The sequence below is a fragment of the Bos javanicus genome, chromosome 4 (assembly GCF_032452875.1).
Source record: "Bos javanicus breed banteng chromosome 4, ARS-OSU_banteng_1.0, whole genome shotgun sequence".
Classification (NCBI taxonomy): domain Eukaryota; kingdom Metazoa; phylum Chordata; class Mammalia; order Artiodactyla; family Bovidae; genus Bos; species Bos javanicus.
In genome coordinates, this window is record NC_083871.1 from 10,493,045 (window position 1) to 10,513,575 (window position 20,531).

The 20,531-nt window shown below is 36.8% G+C and overlaps 1 protein-coding gene across 6 annotated transcripts in view; it reads right to left on the bottom strand.

Annotated features, from left to right (window-relative positions):
• Positions 1 to 33: 33 nt before the first annotated feature.
• FAM133B (family with sequence similarity 133 member B) overlaps positions 34 to 20,531 on the bottom strand; it is a 29,007-nt gene continuing 8,509 nt past the window's right edge. Inside the window, exons 2-11 of one of the 6 annotated variants that reach the window (XM_061413428.1) lie at positions 18,039 to 18,136; positions 16,019 to 16,097; positions 15,080 to 15,154; positions 14,911 to 14,943; positions 14,455 to 14,517; positions 13,895 to 13,987; positions 12,775 to 12,825; positions 9,032 to 9,124; positions 4,433 to 4,480; positions 34 to 1,617 (exon numbers count right to left, since the gene is read on the bottom strand). In XM_061413428.1, the coding sequence (XP_061269412.1) occupies positions 1,531 to 1,617; positions 4,433 to 4,480; positions 9,032 to 9,124; positions 12,775 to 12,825; positions 13,895 to 13,987; positions 14,455 to 14,517; positions 14,911 to 14,943; positions 15,080 to 15,154; positions 16,019 to 16,097; positions 18,039 to 18,136 (720 nt within the window). In that variant the 3' untranslated portion in view covers positions 34 to 1,530. Of the gene's footprint in view, positions 1,618 to 4,428; positions 4,481 to 9,031; positions 9,125 to 12,774; positions 12,826 to 13,894; positions 13,988 to 14,454; positions 14,518 to 14,910; positions 14,944 to 15,079; positions 15,155 to 16,018; positions 16,098 to 18,038; positions 18,137 to 20,531 lie in introns of all 6 variants that reach the window. The other 5 variants (XM_061413430.1, XM_061413429.1, XM_061413433.1 and 2 more) reach the window with 5 other exon arrangements.

The following is a 20,531-nucleotide window of genomic DNA, read 5'->3' on the forward strand; positions in this document are numbered from 1 at the left end:
TTGTGACTCAAAGGGAGCTGATAAGAACACAGCTATTTTTAAGTAAAATAGCTATTTATTCAGCTTCTTGTCATGCCAAAATGTTTTGTGCATATGCCACTATAATTAGCACACCCTCTGTAACAGGCAAAATTGTACATCAAATTATATTTCATGTTACCTGATTATATAAAAATGTAAAGTGAAAATGATTTTCAATTCTCTTTAACATTACTAGTAAACAGTTCAGCAGGAGATATGAGGCACAAAATCTTAGTAAAATGTGACACAGGAAAAGCAATAATGTAATTCTCACTTAAATTTAACTTGTCATAATCTGTTGTGAATATACAAAGACAAACTTTTAAAACGTTATATTTACTAAGATTCTGGCAAGAGTTTTATGTAACAAGACACAGCATACCAGGCCTGCCACTCAACTTATTAATGGTAAGTCTCAGCTTCAATATGAAGCTGTTAAAAAAAAAAAAAATCAAAAACCTGCTTTTTACATGCTAAATAGCTTGGCAAGTATGCTGTTAAACACAGTAAGGAATTTAAGATAGCAAGAATAAGAAGTTAATAAAAAGCTAAACATTACAGCCTAAACAAAATTCATACAAAAAATAAAAGAACTATCACTGGTTACATAAAATTTTCCTGACTGGTGAAAACTTAACAGTATAAAACATGCATTTTAGAATCTTTAGCTATCAAGTTCAAAAAGTACCAGTGTCTATCTGAAATGATTTCTTTTCAAAGCCAAAGTGTAGTCAAAATTAGTTCAAATGTTATAACACATTCTAATGCTAAAAAACATTCAGTATTATCGAAGTGGAGGTAAATCCCAGAGCTTTTGGGGCATTCTCATGCTGCAAAAGGCTATTTCTCTGGTTCACTCAAAGTAGCATGGGACAGAGTCCAAGGATGTGACTAAGCTCAGTAAAGGGCAAGACTGCCATACCTGGCTCTGACCTCCCCATGAAGCATGGCTACTGTGTCCACAAAAATAAGATGTGTGAGGATAAAGGCACGCTATTCTGCTAGCTAAAGTGATAGCAAACCACCCCCCACCCCTAAAAGCTCCTTCCCCAGGTAAATAAAAAGGGGAAAAATTTAAAATACACTTATCTACAAGAGTAAGGATTTTGAAATATCAACGTAATCCCTACTTCAAAAAAGGTTAACTAGAGTCATCTGGTCATCTCTGATTACATCTTAATGATGTATAACAGATTCAGTTTTTGTTGATTTATCATTAGATACTTCTAGTCAAAATATTAACTTTATTCCCAAATATCTTAAACCACTAGTATGACTGCAGTGTATTACCTCCCAGAGTTACTGGAAGAGGGAAAAAAACAGATGTTCAAGCAGCAGGCAACAGTTATGGCCCTTCACACAGTGGCATCTGAGTGGCTACTGACAGTCCAGGAATAATTTAAAAACAAGATAATTCATGCATTTTAGTAAATATGTCATAATTTTCACAGTTGAAATTTCCTTAGACATTGCACTTTCTTTATAAGTGAATCCTCCTTCTTCTTAATGTTATGGTGAGTCAGGACTTGAACTAGCAGCCTTCTTTTTCTTCTTCTTACTGTGTTTCTTATGCTTCTTTTTCTTTTTTGTTTTTTCCTGAAAAGATAGTTCCGTGTTAGATATAGCTACATGAAAACCTGCAAATTAAAAACAACTTCACTATGATACTAAGTTACTACGTAGTCATTTCAAACAATCCACACAAACAAGTAAGTTACTCAAAACATTTCTCACAAAGTCTCAATAATACTGTATTGAGAGGAAAGAAAGTACTTGTCAATTTTCAAAAGATAAGGAAAAACTCTATGTCAGTAGCACATTAATGTAGCTTCTAACAACATTTCCTATAGGAAATAAATTCAATTGAATTATGGTATCAACTGCTATACTTTCTGTTATCTAATTTTTAAAGCTGTAATAATTATAGTTACTGCAAAGGAAATGTCACATCGCAGTAAAACAATTGTAAAATGGTAGCATTCAAAGGAAAAATACACTAAACCTATTTTTAAGTAAAAAGGAACAGATATTATGTACTGCTTAGGCTGGTAGGACTACTTCATTAACTTAACAACTAACTGGTACAAAATACTGATGCAAAGTTGAAAAGTCTATTTAGCACTTGATTTTTAGAGGAAAAGGCCATTGTAAAAGTAGTCATATTGTGACTAGACAAAGGAGGCTAAAACTTTGCTACACCCTGACTTTCTGATGTTAAAGAGAAAGGCAGACCTTTTAGAAACAGGTATGTGGAAATGGGGTATCAAGTAATACACTAGTGTTGATATTCAGGAGAAGAAAGTAAAAAGGGAAGAAGCACACAGAGGTGGCAAAAGCAAAGCTTCCAGTCCATCTCCTAATCTAGGAGAACTTTCCACCCCTTGCTCCCAATAAGGCCTTTTACCTACTTTGTGGCTCTTAAAACAACTTCCATTGTTCTTCTCATTACAAGTCCAAGTATACAAGGACTGTTACAGAGCCCAAATCTTGTATTTGGACTTCTGAAGGTAAGTTTTGGGTACAGATTACTTATTCATAAAAGGACTGTTGGCCACTCTGTTCCTAAAAACACTTTTCTTCTTGGCTTCCAGGACACCTCATTGCTGCTTTTCTTCTATCACAAAGACCTCAGTTCCTTTGCTGGTTCCTCCTCTGCTCAACCTTTGTGGGCTTCCTTCTTTTCCACATGCTTTCCCAGTCACAGGCTTTAAATACCACTTACAAACCAATCTTTATATCCAGTCCTAGGCTCTGAAGACTGCAAGCGCCTCATTAATAGCTCTACCACACATATTTAAAACTACCATTAAAAATGCCTAATTTTTCTCTCAAGATTCTTTCTCAACCATTTTAGTAAATGGCACCACTAATTAATTCGTCATTTTAGTTAAGCCAAACAATCTAAGCTTCTTTGACTCTACTCTTTTAACTCCACTCTCCACCCCTGAGGCACCAAGCAAGTCCTACCACCTAAGCCCAAAACATACCTCAAATCTACCAGGCCGGGCCATCTCCACCACTACCACTGCAATACAGATAACAGCATTTCTCGTTTATGTCTACTCATCGCCTCCATTTTACAAAGGTGAGGTTGACTCAGGCCACCTGTTTGCTTTGATAAAAGCCCGGTGTGCTCTGTCTCAGGGCCTCGGCTTCCTTTCCAACCTCACCGTGCACTCTTCCTCTTTGTCTTCCATGGAGGAGCCAAGCCTACTTTCTTTCATTTCTTCCAGTGTACCAAGCTCACTCCCACCACAGGTCCTGAGCTCTTCTCTTTGTCTTGGACAGTCTTCCTTTCATCTACTGGTTGGCTCTTTTTTGTGAATCAGATTTCAGCTGAATTTTTACTTCTTAAAGAGGCCTTCCCTCCCTCAGCCTCTCATTTATCACCCTCTTATCTATCTTGAACTTCATTATAACAGCTATACCAAGACAGAACCGTGCTTGCATAGAGAAGCTTAATAAATACATGGAACTAAATGTATCAAACAGTGAAGTATGCAATACAAATTACAATTATCCCAAATTAATTAACTTTATGTCTTAATAATCTAACCAAAGATGAAAGCAGTCTTTACCCAAATTATTTTCCCACTCAGGAAAAAAGTCTCTTAAATGTTTCCTTGATCTCGGAGCATATAAAACGTTATGAATCATACATTATCAGGTGAACCTTCTTTCCAGAGGACTTTCATTTTAAGAGCTAAAGACATTTTGAGGAGAGGGTAGTTACTTTCAAACCTACAAATGATGCTGTTCATGTTTCTTTTACTTCTCCCTAAGAAAATGCCTTCAAAGGCCACAGCCCATACTTATGTGAGTGCTCCTAAATTAGTCTGGTGGTATGACCTCCATTTCTCTTTGGTAATTTGTTATACACTTTCTCTAGGCTGGTTTGCTTCTCACTGGATACCAAGTCTGTTTTCCTTATTCTCTTCTTCCACCTTCTCAACCTGCACAGCAGTAGAGCTGGCTTTAGAAATGACAAGAGTTATCTTTATTTATGAATCATTTATGATGTCACATTCCTGCTTATTTTGCACTGAAGCTTGTGCTTCAGGAGCTTTTTTCTGTTAGTATCAGGTTTGGTAGCTCTGGGAATAACTACTCTCGAAGATGGAGGGAATCACCATACTTTAGTTTCATGTTTCCTAGTATCGTTCGTTTAAGGAAGTCAAACAAAAGTTTAAGCTTACAGTTTTAACAGTGAAATACTGAAATGCTACCAGGATATGCTTCCTTTTATTCTAAGCGAATTTAACTTTCTCCAACTCATTAAGTGAAGCTGCTGAACACCACACCTTTCTCAATAAATATTTAGTTCTAGTAAATGCAATCACGCTTTATCATGAGGTTTATATTAAACAAAACAGCGATACTGTTATCACGTAAAAACATAAGTGATACTTGCTGTTGTTTTTTCTCGTTCTTCACTGCTTTTCTTCTTTTTTGCTCGTACCTACAGAATTACAATTTTTGTGGAGAAAAGTTAAATATGTAACTTATACCCAAGGCATTTTTTTTTCATTCACTAATATAACTTGCATTTTTAGAATTTTTATGTAAAAAACATTTTTTTGACAATGAAATAACATTTTAAGTTGCTTTGTTGTTCCTTAAACCTATGTTAAATCACAGGGAGGATTCAATGAAAAACCTTTCAAGGAAAGTGAAAGGGTTAGTCGCTCAGTCGTGTTTGATTCTTTGCGACCCCATGGACTGTAGTTCACCAGGCACCTCTGTCCATGGGATTCTCCAAGCAAGAATACTGGAGTGGGTTGCCATTCCCTTCTCCAGGGGATCTTCCTAACCCAGGAATTGAACCTGGGTCTCCAGCATTGCAGACAGATTCTTTACCACTGAGCCACTCTTTCAGCACCTAAAAACAGCAGTAGAGGTACAGCAGATAAAAAATTTGAGCTGAAAGAAAACAGACAAAGCTCTGAATCCTACTTCTGCTATGTATTACTCTCATTGTAGCCTCTTGGTGAAATGTAGGTAAAAACCACCCTCAAGGCAGCGGGCTGGAATATGGTAGGTGTTTTTCTTACCTATGGTGTTGGTAATAAATAGTAGCTTTATATGTGTATATACATGTATATAAAAAAATGTATACAGTATACTTGGTATCAATGAACCGATTAAAATCTTTTTAAGTAACAATTATTAACCCAATAATGTTTTATTTAAATATTTTAAAGTGTGATACACTGGATTTACATTATATTCAAGGTGCTAAAGCTGATGTGTATTAATGTTAAATCCAAGTATAACATTTTATATTAAGAAATACATAATTAATACAACATATTATAATACTGAAGGGCAGAAATTGGCAAAATGTTGAATTGTTTGGTTTATCTGCTAGGTTACTATATGTCAAATATATGAAAAGTAACTAACAATAGAACAAACAAACTAAAACAGACTAAAGGAATAGAACAAATAAACATGAGAGACTATTAGCTTTCAACAGGGGTGGAAGTTCTCTCGTGAAAACACTTAGAAAATAAAAATATTGTTTCTGGTGGTATTCTTGTCATCACAATGACTGAGTGGGGAGGGCCAGGTTAATATAGGGGCGGGCTGTCATGCAATAGGATAGCCCCGACATAAATTTATAATAGCCTGCTTGACATTCATATAATGGACCCAATTATAAAAAGTAAAAAATCCTAAAAGATATTGTTGTTTAAGTTCTGCACTCAATATGCCAACAAATTTGGAAAACTCAGCAGCAGCTTTGGGACTGGAAAAGGTCAGTTTTCATTCCAATCCCAAAGAGGGCAATGCCAAAGAATGCTCAAACTACCGCAAAATTGTGCTTATTTCACATGCTAGCAGGGTTATGCTCAAAATCCTTCAAGCTAGGCTTCAGTAGTATGTGAACAGAGAACTTCCAGATAGACAAGCTGGATTTAGAAAAGGCAGACGAACCACATATCAAATTGCCAACATCCACCGGAACACAGAAAAAGAAAGGGAATTCCAGAAAAAAATCTGCTTCTGCTTCATTGACTACACTAAAGCCTTTGACTGTGCAGATCACAGCAAACTGTGCAAAATTCTAAGAGACAGCAATACCAGACCTGGTATTGCTGAGAAACCTGTATGCAGGTCAAGAAGCAACGGTTAGAACCGAACATCGAACAACGAACTGGTTCAAAATTGGGAAAGGAGTACGTTAAGAGTGTAAGTACACTGTCACCCTATTTATTTAACTTATATGCAGAGTACATCATGCTTGAAATGCCAGGCTGGATGAATCACAAGCTGAAATCAGTATTGCTGAGAGAAGTATCAATAACCTCATGTGCAGGTAACACCACCCTAATGGCAAAAAGCAAAGAGGAACTAAAGAGCCTCTTGATGACAGTGAAAGAAGAGAGTGAAAAAGCTGGCTTAAAACTCACCATTCAAAGAACTAAAGCCATGGCCTCCAGTCTCATTACTTCATGGCAAATACATGGGGAAAAATGGTGACCGCAACCACAAGATTAAAAGATGCTTGCCCCTCGGAAGGAAAGCAACGACACACCTAGACAGCGTGTTAAAAAGCAGAGACATTACTTTGCCAACAAGGTCCATATAGTCAAAGCTATGGTTTTTCCAGTAGTCATATATATGGATGTGAGTTGGACCATAATGAAGGCTGAGCGCCTAAGAATTGATGCTTTCAAACTGTGGTGCTGGAGAAGACTTTTGAGAGTTCCTTGGACAGCAAGAAGATCAAACTAGTCAATCCACAAGGAAATCAACCCTGAGTATTCATTGAAGGACTGATGCTGAAGCTGAATTTGGCCACCTGATGTGAAGAGCCGACTCATTGGAAAAGATCCTGATGCTCGGGAAGATTGAGGGCAGGAGCAAAGGGGATGACAGAGGATGAAATGGTTGGATGTCATCATTGACTCAATGGACAAGAGCATGAGCAAACTTCAGGAGATAGTGAAGGAAGATTGGTGTGCTGCAGTCCATGGGGTCGCAGAGTGGGACATGACTGAGTGACTGAACAAGTTTATTAAAATATGAACACAAGTATTTTGTACTGGGTTTTAACATACAGTTGGCCCTCCATATTCACGGGTCCAGCACCCATGGATTCAATCAACCACAGATCAAAAATATTTGGGAAGGGGATTCCCTGGTGGCTCAGTGGTAAAGAATCCACCTGCAATACCAGAGATGAGGGTTCAATCCCTGCATCGGGGAAGATCCCACATGCCGCGGATCAACTGTGCCCATGTGTCACATCTCCTGAGCCTATGCTCTAGGGCCCGGGAGCCCCAACTACTGAGCCCATGTGCCACAACTACTGAAGCCCTCGCACCCTAGGGCCCATGCTCCACAGGAGAAGCTGCTGCAGTGAGAAGCTTGCATGTAGCAACTAGAGAATATCCTCTGCTCACTGCAAGGAGAGAAAAGCCCACCCAGCAACAAAGATTCAGCACAGCCAGAAGTAAACATTTTTTTTTTTTTTTTGGGGAAAAAAAATGGCAGAAAGTTTCAAAAAGCAAAACTTGAATTGGCCACATGCCAGCAACTATTTATACAGCATTTACATTGTATTAGGTAATTATATGTCGGAGAAGGCAATGGCACCCCACTCCAGTACTCTTGCCTGGAAAATCCCATGGACGGAGGGGCCTGGTGGGCTGCAGACCATGGGGTCGCCAAGAGTCAGACACGACTGAACAACTTCACTTTCCCTTTTCACTTTCATGCACTGGAGAAGGAAATGGCAACCCACTCCAGTGTTCTTGCCTGGAGAATTCCAGGGACGGGGAGCCTGGTGGGCTGCCCTCTATGGGGTCGCAGAGAGTCGGACACGAATGAAGTGACTTAGCAGCAGCAGCAGGTATTATATGTACTCTACAGATAACTTAAAAGTATATGGGAGGATGTGCATAGGTTATACACAAGTATTTACTATGCCATTTTATGTAAGAGACAACACCTGTGGATTTTTATATCCACTGGGGTCCTGGAACCAACTCCCTGCAGACAGGGAAGAATGACAGGATAGTAAATGTCCTACAAGAGCGATATCATGTAAATGGAGGGAAGACTGTATTTTGTTTCATTCGGAGGTTTACTGGGAATTATCTACCATTTTCGAAAATGTCACCGACGACAATGCTATTGTATGGCTTTTTAAGGGCGTAGGTCAATTTGCCTGCTATAGCCTGAATTTTGCTGCAGCTCAATATTTTAAGTCTTCTAGTGTTATTATGCTCAAATACTTATATACCGAAATAAAATTTTATAAAATTATATATTATTTTTTCTATTCATTTTTATTTCTTTAAGGGATACTATCAATAATATAAAAATGTGTACAGGTAAGCTATACTACCCACAAATTTCATTAAACGAACAGTGTGAAATATTGCTACATAAATTGCTATAAAATTGCTACAGGTTTTATTTTTCAAATGAGGAATGCAAGTCTAAGCAGAGGACTACATCAAAGATGATAACTTAGAAACCTAAAATGAACCAAGAAAGGACTCTAACTCCAATAGCGTACAAAATCTAAGATATGGATATTATAGCTGAAAAGGATGGTCTAGATTACCTAATCGTAGTCCCTCATTTTATGGATAGGAAAACTGAGGTCCTGTCAACATTTCTGCTTTACCTTATAATCTTTCTGCTTCCTAAAGAGCAGCTCAAAACCAAAACAAGGGAATGCTGGGTTTTAATGTGCTACATACTATACAGTATTTTTCATGTCATCAAAATGGTAGTAAAATTTAAAGAAAATATTAGTAGAGTAAAAATAAAAGTTCTCAGATTGGAAAGGTATGTGGGAATATAATTATCAAAATAAAAATTGTATTTCTATCTTCTGTAAAAATACAGAATTTCTTCTTAAATGGCATTTCTTTAACATGTTAGAAAAGTGAGTCAAATACTTATGAAAAATTATTTTTTAATAATTCACATTTATTAAGTCAAATAACTAGATATTTTAAGGTAAAGAAAATGGATTTAATTATATACTTACCTCCTCAGTATACTCTGATTCTGACTCTGACTCAGATGATAATGGTTTATCTTCTGGATACATCTTTCTTTTTTTGCTGAGCCCTTTAATGTCCTATGAAAAATAAATGCATGTATGCTGACTCAGATGTAATAGTATGCCGCAAGAATTTTACGTTTCGAAGTTCTACTTAAAAATTTTTCCTATTATCACAAAAACTACCCATTTTCATTTTAGAACTGTCTAAAATTGGTGACAATTATCAGGAATCAGTTTCTAATTTCAATAAAAGTTACTTTTATTAAGAACTTGAAAAGAAATAACTATACATCGACTTAGATGTAATATCCTCTTTATTTTCTCTAATTAAACATGATAGAATCTTAAAGAGTTAATGAAAACATAGTATAAGATTTGGGTCCTCTGCATTCTAACTCTTTTGTTTCAATCCAGGGTTGGATCAGACAGGCCTAGTGCTATAGAAAAGAATCTAAAAAGATCACTGCATTTTAATGCATTTAAAGTGTTAAATTCACATTAAAAAACAAAACAAAACAAAAAACCCAAACTTAATCCCTAAGCATTTCATGATGAGAAAATGTATAACTCGGGGGAAGAAAAGGAGAATAAGACTGGGAGAAGGGAGAAGTACTCTGAAAACATCTGAAGCAAAACGACAAAACATGAAGATGTATTCAAGCTGCATTCTGGATATGCCAGTTGTCATTTTATATTTTCTATATACTTTGTATGTATGAAGTAGTTCATAACAAAAACAAAACCACATTAAGGAAAAAATGCTTACCACCTAATCTTACACAGAAAAAAATGACCATTTTTTCTATAGCATGAACCCAATTTTGAAGATGTAAACAAGAAAATAAACTAAAAGTGATGATACACGTTAGATTACATGTGATTTGTTTCTGTAAACAGCTTTATTATTTTGGTAGAAATAATTCATTATAAGAAAATGCACCCAAATCCCACAACAGGGATTTTGGAAAACATCTATGTGTGTATGTATGCCTGTACATAAATACCTGTTTATGTAACCCACTCTTCTCACCCAACAGTATCTTTCCATGCCAAATACACCATCATTTGTGGCCACTTTTGATATACATTGAAAATACATATCACTTAGAGTATATCCCACAATCTACTTAACCCATCTCCTTCTGGAGGGCAGTCATATAGGTTTTTGCTATTAAAGTTGAAACAGAGTAAAGGGTATGTGAGGGCAAAATCTTTATCTAACAATAAAGACTAAATCAAAAACCAAAGTAGCCTTCATCCAAATGATTGTCTCCCTTTCCCACAATCCTCAAAATTGTGAAAGAAGAATGGAAATACAAATTGTGGTGCATTAAAATAATGGAATATTAGAAGCAGAAGAAACAAACTTGAGAGTATCAAGAAGGATAAATGTCAACAGCAATGTTGTGTGAAAAAAAGGAAGTTTCAGAAGAAAACGCAATGATACCATTTTGAAAATATGTGTGAACACACACTTATATAAAGGTGGATGGGAAGGATACACAGTAATTTCAAAAACAGCTGCCTATAGTGAAGGAGAATGTGACAGAGACTTCTGCCAATAAAACAAGACATGACAAAATTTAAACCATTTGTTAATTCTGCTGGGTACGTATATGTGTTATTTATTATATGTGTATGTATTGCTCTTTATTTTGCATATTTTGAAGTACTTCAAAATCATACTGCAGATGTTTTATTAGTTATTTCATGTTTGTAAACTGCCAGTTTTCAGTTTTACATTTTTTTTAAACACAGGAAAATAACCGCTTATTATTTTGTAATGGTTTTGAAAATCAGGAATTTCTGTTGAAATTATATCACACCCTATTGGAACTATGAAAATAATCACAGTTTCCTTCCTTTGAGCAGTTAATATGGCTGCTGCTGCTAAGTCACTTCAGTCGTGTCCAACTCTGTGCAACCCCACAGACAGCAGCCCACCAGGCTTCCCCGTCCCTGGGATTCTCCAGGCAAGAACACTGGAGTGGGTTGCCATTTCCTTCTCCAATGCATGAAAGCGAAAAGTGAAAGAGAAGTCGCTCAGTCGTGAACGACTCTTGGCGACCCCATGGACTGCAGCCTACCAGGTCCTCCGTCCATGGGATTCTCCAGGCAAGAGTACTGGAGTGGGGTGCCAATGCCTTCTCCAGTTAATATGGTGAGTTATATTAATAAATTTTAAATGCTTGAATCCTTGGAATTAACGAAACCAACTTTGTCAATATGGTTTCTTTTTTAGTGTATTTATTTGCAAACTGGGAAAAAAAAAAAAAGAAAGAAAGAAACCTCTTCTCCATATATACCCAAAAGAAAACATTATAGACTAAGGGAAAGAAGCCAGTCACAAAAGGTCATATACAGTATAACTGCTTTTATATGATATAGCCAGAACACATAAATTCATAGAGACATAAGCAGACTGGAGGCTAACACAGGATGAGGAGAGAGAAAGAAATTGAGTACTTAATGAGTATGGGTATTTTTAATGTAATTATGAAAAAGTCTTGAAACTAAAGAGCAGATCAATGCCCAGCATTGTACATAAACAAAGTATCACCAAATTATAATTTAAAGATGGTTCATAGCATATTACGTGAATTTCATCTCAATTTTTGTTGTTGTTCAGTCACTAAGTTGTGTCTGACTCTTTGCAACCCCATGAACTGCAGCACACCAGGCCTCCCTGTCCCTCGCCATCTCCCAGAATTTGCCCAACTTCATGTCCATTGGAATGATATAAAAAGACTGAATAAAACTTGGTGACACTGGTATTTAGTTTTCTTTTATTAGTAATGCTTTCTTTAGGCTTTTATTTTTAATAATCAGAAAGACTGCATATGTGCTCAGTTGCTAAGTTGTGTTCGACTCTTTGTGACACCATGGACTGTAGCCTGCCAGCCTCCTCTGTCTATGGGATTTCCCAGGTAAGAACACCGGAGTGGGTTGCCATTTCCTCTCCAGGGAATCAAAAAGACTAGAAATTATAAATTAGAAACTTAGGCATAAATTTAGCATTAAGCATAAATAAGCTATAAATGAAGACAAAACATCTACTTACAGTAGAAAAAACATTTTAAAAATTATCTATGGTATACTCAATTTGAAAGAGAAATCCATGTTCTTTCATTAAAAGGACCTTCTTTAAAATGAAGTGAGGAAACAAATGGAATGTTTAAAACTTCATTATTTCAATTTTGAGATAATACATTACATCTACACAAATTCTCTGCAGGAATACTCTTCTGATCTTTTCCTTTCAATAATGAACCCAATAAGCAAAAGAAATCTCTTAAGTTAAAAAGGGAATGCTTTATTGTTGATTGCTTGAAACAATTCTTAAAGGAAATGAAGAATCTTAAATTAAAACAATGTAGGGATTTCCCTGGTGGCTCAGTGGGAAGAATACACCTGTCAGTGTGAGGGACATGGGTTCAATCCCTGGTCCGGGAACATTCCACATGCCACAGAGCAACTAAGCCCATGTACTATAATTACTGATCCTGTGCACCACAACTCCTGAAGCCCGCATGCCTGAGAGCCTATAACAAGTGAAGCAACGGCAATGAGAAGTCCATGCAGTGCAACAAAGAGTAGCTTCCACTCGCTGCAACTAGAGAAAATCCACACAAAGCAATGAAGACCCAGCGCAGTTAAAAATGAATAAATAATATTAAATATATATATATATAAATATAAAAAAGGCAACATAAAATATACATTACCTTTTCTTTCTCAGTTGCATCTTTTGACTTCTTTTTCTTTTTTAAACTATCCTAAACAAACATATATGTATATTAATTTTACATGTGAAAGATAGAGCATTATACCATAATGAACAAAAATATCAAAAAGGTGATTATGATTGAAAGAAATTTACTTTCAGGCAAGAATTTCTACTTTTGAAACCCTCTGAGCTAGCTATTAACCTCTCTGAGCCTTCATTATCCATCAAATGGGATAAACAAGTATCTACTTCATAGAGTTGCTGAGAGGACTGAGTTAAAAGTCAAGTGCTTAGAACTAGGCCTAATACATAGCAGGCATCCAATAAACGTTAGCTATCAGTATCATTAAACTGGCTCTTCTGCTTTAAGAACAAAACTACCATTTACTGAGTACTTTCTAGACACCAGGAATTTTATCAGAAGAAAGCTCAGTAGGTCAAGTAGATATCCGCTATAAAACCATTTAGTGGTTTTGTTCTCCTTGATCCCCAGGACAGTGCTTGTCAAACTGTAAAACACCATGTCAGAATCACAGAGACTATTTGTTAAAAATGTAGACTTCTGATCCTAATCAGCCTCACTAAATCAGACTGTGGAGATGGGGCCCAGAAATCTACATTTTTACTACAACCTGCATGTATTTCTTATGACCACTAATGTTTGAGAGTTAACTGTACCTGATAATTCTGGATAGTACAGGACAGATGAGGTATAGTACCATAAAAAGGACACTGGATCAGATATCAGAAGACAGATTCAACTTCCAATTCTAATACTATTTGTATGAATTGAAGCAAGATGCTTTTTATCTGAACTATAAATGGTTTATGAAGATGGGAAAAACAATGTCAGCCATGTTTATCATAAAGTTACCATGAAAATTTTGAGACATGGAGACTTGTATGTCAGAGCATTTAGAGAACAATTAAATGCCCTATGGACAATATTAAGTGCATCAATTAAGTGGCACAGAGCATCTAAGTACAAAAAACAGTATCATTTCAACACTGAGAACTATTTAAGATAGTTCTATTTAAGAGAGAACTATTTAAGAACTAAAAGAAAAATCTAATTAAATGTCTGCTATACAAAACATTGCTCATTTAAACAGTTTTACCTTATTGTCTGATTCAGTTTCTGACATGGAACTTTCAGAAGATTTATGTGAACGACTCTTCTTTTTCTTTTTCCTTTTTCCTTGTCTCTTATCCTACATGAAACATAAATAATTTGCTTTGTTTTGTTGCATATATTCATTGCATTTAATTGACATCAAAACTTTATCAATGAACAAAACTTAATGAAAATATCAGCTTGTAAATGTTTTATTTAAAAATATTTAAAATATAACATACATTACTTTTTTAAAAATTAAAAAACGTTAAGTGATTTGAGTCACATGTAACTCTTAGCTAAAATGGACTTTCTGATTTTTAAATCCATTTCTTCTACTAACATTCTTAAATGAACAAGACAAATTTAGGAATCTAAAAAATACATTTACCAATATTTAAGTATCTAGTTATTTATTCATGTCAGTGCTCTCAGAGATAATCAATCAAAACTTGGAAGTAAACATTTCCAACAGATTCTTCATAATAGGTTTCCCCTTGTTATGAAAGATATCAGAGATGCTATTTCATGTATTTCATATTTCATCACGACAGCAAACATTACCTCATCTTCAGAATCTGAAGAACTGCTGGAAGAATCAGAGCTTGATGAAGAAGAAGATGAATACTTGACCAAGCACAAAACAATTAAAGCTTGTGAGATGCAGGAACTTTTCTTTTACTAAGTCTCTCAAATACTTAATGAGATCAATCTAGTTTCTGAGAAACGGATGCCATATGACTTAAATATTAAATGTCAAATTTCACCCCCTGCCCCCCATCCCCCCACAAAGTAACAAAAGATGTGGTCAATTTTCCCTCTTTAATTGTGGTGAAGGAGTCACGAAGTCAGCATCTTCCTTTTATTATCATTAACAGAACAAACCCACCCATAACTACCAAAGGACCTCCAGACTCTGACTCAGCTAGAGTTAGCATACAGGTTGTACCAATTACTCCTACTTTTTGTTCTGTAGGCTCTTGATTATAACATTTAGAAAAATGGAAAACTTTTGCTCACCCTACCAGATTTCTTCTTTTCTTTTTTCTTTCTCTAAAAGCAAACAAATACAAGTACAAATCTAAATAAGGTAGTGTTTTCCAATGGACCTATTAGCAGCAGTACACAGCAGTATTATGTAAACCCAACTCTGAGACTAAGAGTAGCAATAAAATAAAAATGGCACTACCTGTCTTTTTTTGGATGAGCTCTCACTTCCACTTAACAATTTCTCCCTGTGTTTTTCTAGTTCTTTCTTCCAGTTCTGCAGAAAAATTGTAAACACATCAGAAGTCGTCTCTCCCCTCCTAATATATCTAAATGTTGTTGTCCTTTGTTGTTCAGTCGCTAAGTTGTGACCGACTCTTTGCGACCCCATGAACTGCAGCACGCCAGGCTCCCCTGTCCTTTATTATCTCCCTGAGTTTGCTCAAACTCACGTCCATTGAATCAGTGATGCCATCCAACCATCTCATCCTGTTGCCCCCTTCTCCTTTTATACCGAAATGTACAGACAACTACTTCCTTCCTTCCATCCTCTACTATCTGGCTTCCATCTCAGCCTCTAATTACAGTCAAAAGATGCTGCAGGTTTAAGAATCCTCTTCCCTGTCAACAAAGGAGCCTCTACCGAGCTCTTTTCCAAGAGGATATTATGAAGTGGAAATTCCACACTGTATACTGAAAGGAGGAGTAGGTTGTTATTACTGAAACTGAGAAGTTTTTTCTTTTTAAGAAAGGTGGTTAAATTCTCTTTCCAGACAATAAAAGTTCAATTAATCTATACTGTGGCTGAAATACTACATGTAGATTTGTAATCAAAACAAGCAAACATCATTGTGGAAATCTCAGGGTAAGATGGGGGCCTGGGGACTAGGGGAGAGAAGGGAAGAACCTAACATTTAGAAGACTTAAGATGATTTAAATTACCGTAAGATGTTTTTTCTCTTTTTTAAAGACATCAAATATTTAAATACAAACCATATTCAATGTAACAAAAACACTTCTAAAATACAGAGCCCCCTTAAAGAGCTAGGCCGAAACTCTTGGCTTATTAAAAATTATCTCATTTTTTATTAAAAAAAAAAAAAAAGATTAGTCTCTTTTTCTAAAGGCACAATTTACAAACCTCATTCATTTTTTCTTCAAATTCAGCCAATGCCTTGGAGCCTTTCTTTTTCTTTTCTAGTTGTTCTTTCAGTTCTTCCCTTAAAAAATAGAGTGTACAATAAATTTTCAAGCAATTCAAATTAGAGATGGATGCTGACAAACAACAAAAATTTCATAATTTTTAAATATCCTAATAAGCCTCCATTCCAGCTCCAGTGTTGCTACATTTAAAATTTCTTTGCTCATGTCCTTGTATATTATCATAATAAATCCTATCAGATAACATAATCATTCCTCACCAGAACATGGGTTTATAAGAACTAATATTTTATATAAATTTATATTTATTTAAATTTATATATCTATAAGTTTATATAAACAGGTTCAATCCCTGGGTTGGGAAGATGCCCTGGAGGAAATGGTAAGCCACTGCAGTATTCCTGCATGGAGACTCCCATGGACAGAGGAGCCTGGTGGGCTACAGTCCACGGGGTCACAGGGAGTTGGAAATGACTCAGCAAGTGAGCGCACATGCTCACAACAGGTACTGTTTTAAATACATCTTCCTTTCATCCTCACAACAATCCCGTGAGAAAAGGTAGCTTTATTACTCCCATTATATGGGAGAGAAAGAGGCTGCAGCTTAGGGAAGGTCACAAAGCTGGCAGTTGCAGTGTTAGGGTGAGTTAAGGCCTGTATGACTGAACTACTATAGTCTACTACGAAGTCACCCACTTTATAATGTACCTGCTTACAAGAAAGAGTGGCCCTGGCTGGGAACTTAGATCTTGGCACCGTGCCCTGATAAGAGTGCTCACTATGCCTATCTATACACACACGATAGTTTATATGAACATCTGCATTCCTTCTGGAAGTCTGAAATTTTGGCAGCTGATAGGCAGAGGCTGATCAATCTCCAATAAAAAAGCTGGACATACTGAATCACACTAGCTGGCCACATCTCACACGTGTTATCGCAACTCATTGCTGGGGGAATTAAAGGCAGCATCCTGTATGACTCCGCAGAAGCAGCGCTAGAAGCTGCCCCAATCTCCCCTGGACTTCTCCCCACGCGCCTTTCTCCTCTGCTGACTGTGCCTGGTATCCTCCCACTATGATAAATCTTGCCCATGAGCACAACTATCTGTGAATCCTTCTAGCAATTACCCAACCTGAGGGTTGTCTTGGCAATGGCTGACCACATATGTAATCCACTAGCTCAGGCACTTCCCCTTTCCCTTCTCAAAACAAAAAGTACTCATCCCTTCTCCCCAATCTTAAAGATAAAATACACTTTGTTTTGCAATAATTTATTTCCCTGTATGCTGTAACAATAAACAACGGCACTGAGGAAGGGGCAGACACAGCTTACTTCCTATTTAAGGATTCCCTGTGGTGTGTAAGCACAAGTTTCAACTCTAGCTGCCCAGCTCTCGGGGGCCCTTAGAAGGAATAAAAAGCTAACAGCTCTGAATCTTCTCTTATGTCACTTCAGGAGTATGGGTATTTAATAATAAGACATATTGAAAAATAATAATGTTAGAGCTACAACGCTTTATTTAGCAAAGATCAGAGCCACTCAATGATATGCAAAACAACAAACTTTAACACACAACTTAGACAATGGGAAATCCTAACACATTATAAAGCCAGCAGATAAAACCAGAAACAAGGCCTAACATTTTCTTTCTCAACACTTACGGTTACACCTCAAAGGTTAAATTATTCAAACCTACCATTTTAAATAGCTTGGAATACTGCAAGGTTAAGGTCTCTTTTAGGAGCCAGGGATGTTTTTGGTATGCAAGATTCTCTGGCAGTGCTTCAGCTTTAGCTGTACTAGGTGGTGGGTTCCTAAATGCTTGCTTTACATTCATGCATGTGCTTTATACGTTCAAAAGTAAGCACATATTAAATACTACTTCAAACAATGATGCATCCAGTAACTGCTTGGCAATCAGTAGAAGCTGTAAAATGACCTTTAAAACATTTATGAAAACCTTATATATATTTATATAGGTAAATTGTTTCACAAATACCAGGTAGGCCTTGGTCGATTCAAATAATCTTGGATCGTTGGACCTGAAGACTGGATTGGACCCCTTGATCTGGCCATTGCTATTGGGTTCATATAGGCCTTGAGGGAAAAAAAAAACAAAAATTAACTCCATTAAAATAATCATTTTCTTACTCATAAAGCAATCTTTACTATAAACGCATACTAGGTCAAACTATGCCAAAGAACTGAGTTCAGCCTCCCACACAGTTGCACTCATTTCACACGCTAGCAAAATAATGCTCAAAATCCGTCAAGCAAGGCATCAACAGTGGACCCGAGAACTTCCAGATGTACAAGCTGGATTTAGAAAAAGCACAGGAATAGGACATCAAATTGCCAACATCTGCTGGATCACAGAAAAAACTAGAGAATTCCAGAAAAACATCTACTTCTGCTTCACTGACTATGCTAAAGGCTTTGACTGTGTAGGTTACAGTCAAAGTGTAGATTCCACAAACTGTGGAAAATTCTTAAAGAGATGGGAATACCAGATGATTTTACCTGCCTCCTGGGAAACCTGTATGCAGGTCAAGAAGCAACGGTTAGAACTGGACATGGAACAATCAACTGGTTCAAAATTGGGAAAGGAGAATGTCAAGGCTGCATACTGTCACCCTGCTTATTTAACTTATATGTAGAGTATATCATGAGAAACGCTGGGTTGGATGAAGCACAGGATGGAATCAAGACTGCTGGGAGAAATATCAGTAACCTCAGATATGCAAATGACACCACCCTTACAGCAGAAAGCAAAGAAGAACTAAAGAGCCTCTTGATGAAGGTGAAAGAGGAGAGAGAAAAAGCTGTCTTAAAACTCAACATTCAGAAAATGAAGATCATGGCATCTGGTCCCATCACTTCATGGCAAATGGATGGAGGAAATATGCAAACATTGGTGACAAATTTCATTTTCTTGGTCTCCAAAATGAATGTGGATGGTGACTGCAGCCATGAAATTAAAAAGATGCTTGTTCCTTTGAAAAACAGCTATGACCAGTCTAGATGGTGTATTAGAAAGCAGAGGTATCACTTTGCCCACAAAAGTCCATATAGTCAAAGCTGTGGTTTTTCCAGTAGTCACGTATGGATGTGAGAGTTGGACTATAAAGAAGGATGAGGGCCGAAGAATTGATGCTTTTGAACTGTGGTGTTGGAGAAGACTCTTGAGGGTCCCTTAGACTGCAAGGGGATCCAATCAGTCCATCCTAAAGGAAATCAGTCCTGAATATTCATTGGAAGGACTGGTGCTGAAACTGAAGCTCCAATATTTTGGCCACCTGATGTGAAGAACTGACTCATTAGAAAAGACCCTGATTCTGGGAAAGACTGAGGGCAAGAGGAGAAGGGGGCAACTGAGGATGAGATGGCTGGATGACTGACTCAATGGACATGAGTTTAAGCAAGCCAGGGAGATAGTAAAGGACAGGGAAGCCTGGGGCGCTGTAATTCATGGGGTCGCAAAGAGTTGGACACAACTTAGCAACTGCACAACATTAAGCCTCAGAGGTTTGGGAGATAAGTAATACCACTATTTCACATAAAATGTTATCTTCACCAGAAATTTGATGAAAATAATATTGATACCTCTTCTTTTACTCTGAGGTGGCTTTGTAGTACTTTCTCCAAAAGCCCAATAAAGCTCTAAGGGTAATAATACTATCCTCAATGGTAAATGAAGAAACTTGGTTTCAAAGATGGAAGACCTAACACTAAGTTCATTGTTTATTCTACTTTATCTTTTATCTCGGAAATACTGTGTCATCCTGATAGCAATTTTATACACAGATTGTTAACTATCAAAAATTAAATTATGCAAGGCACCAAAAGAAAAAATAAACAAGAGTTCAGTAAAATTAAAAACATTTGTGCATCAAAGAATACTATCAAAAGACTGAAAAGACAATCCACAGAATGGAAGAAAATATTTGCAAATCATATATCTGACAAGGTTTAATATGCAGAATGAATAAATCCTACAACTCAACAACAAAAAACCCCAAAACCCCATTCAAAAATGTGCAAAGGACTTTAGACATTTCTTCAAAGAAGACAAACAAATGTCCAGTATGCACATGAAAACATGTTCGCTGTTACTTGTCATTGTTGTCGACTCCCTGAAACCACGCGTGCCAAGCTCCTCTGTCTTCCCTTATCTCCTGGAGTTTTTAGTCATGAGGGAAATGCAAATCAAAACAACGAGACACCATCTCACACCAGTTGAATGGCTACAGTCAAAAACAGAAAATAAAAAGTGTCGTCCAGGATGTGAAGAAATTGGAACCGTTAAGCACTGCAGGTGAGAATAAAAAATGGTGCGGCTGTTTTGGAAAAGTTTGACGATTCCTCAAAAAGTTAAACACAGAATTACCATATGATTCAGGATCCAAGAACTGAAAGGAGGGGCTCAAACAGATACACGTATACCCATGTTCACAGCAGCGCTATTCACAACAGCCAAAAGGTGGGAACAGTC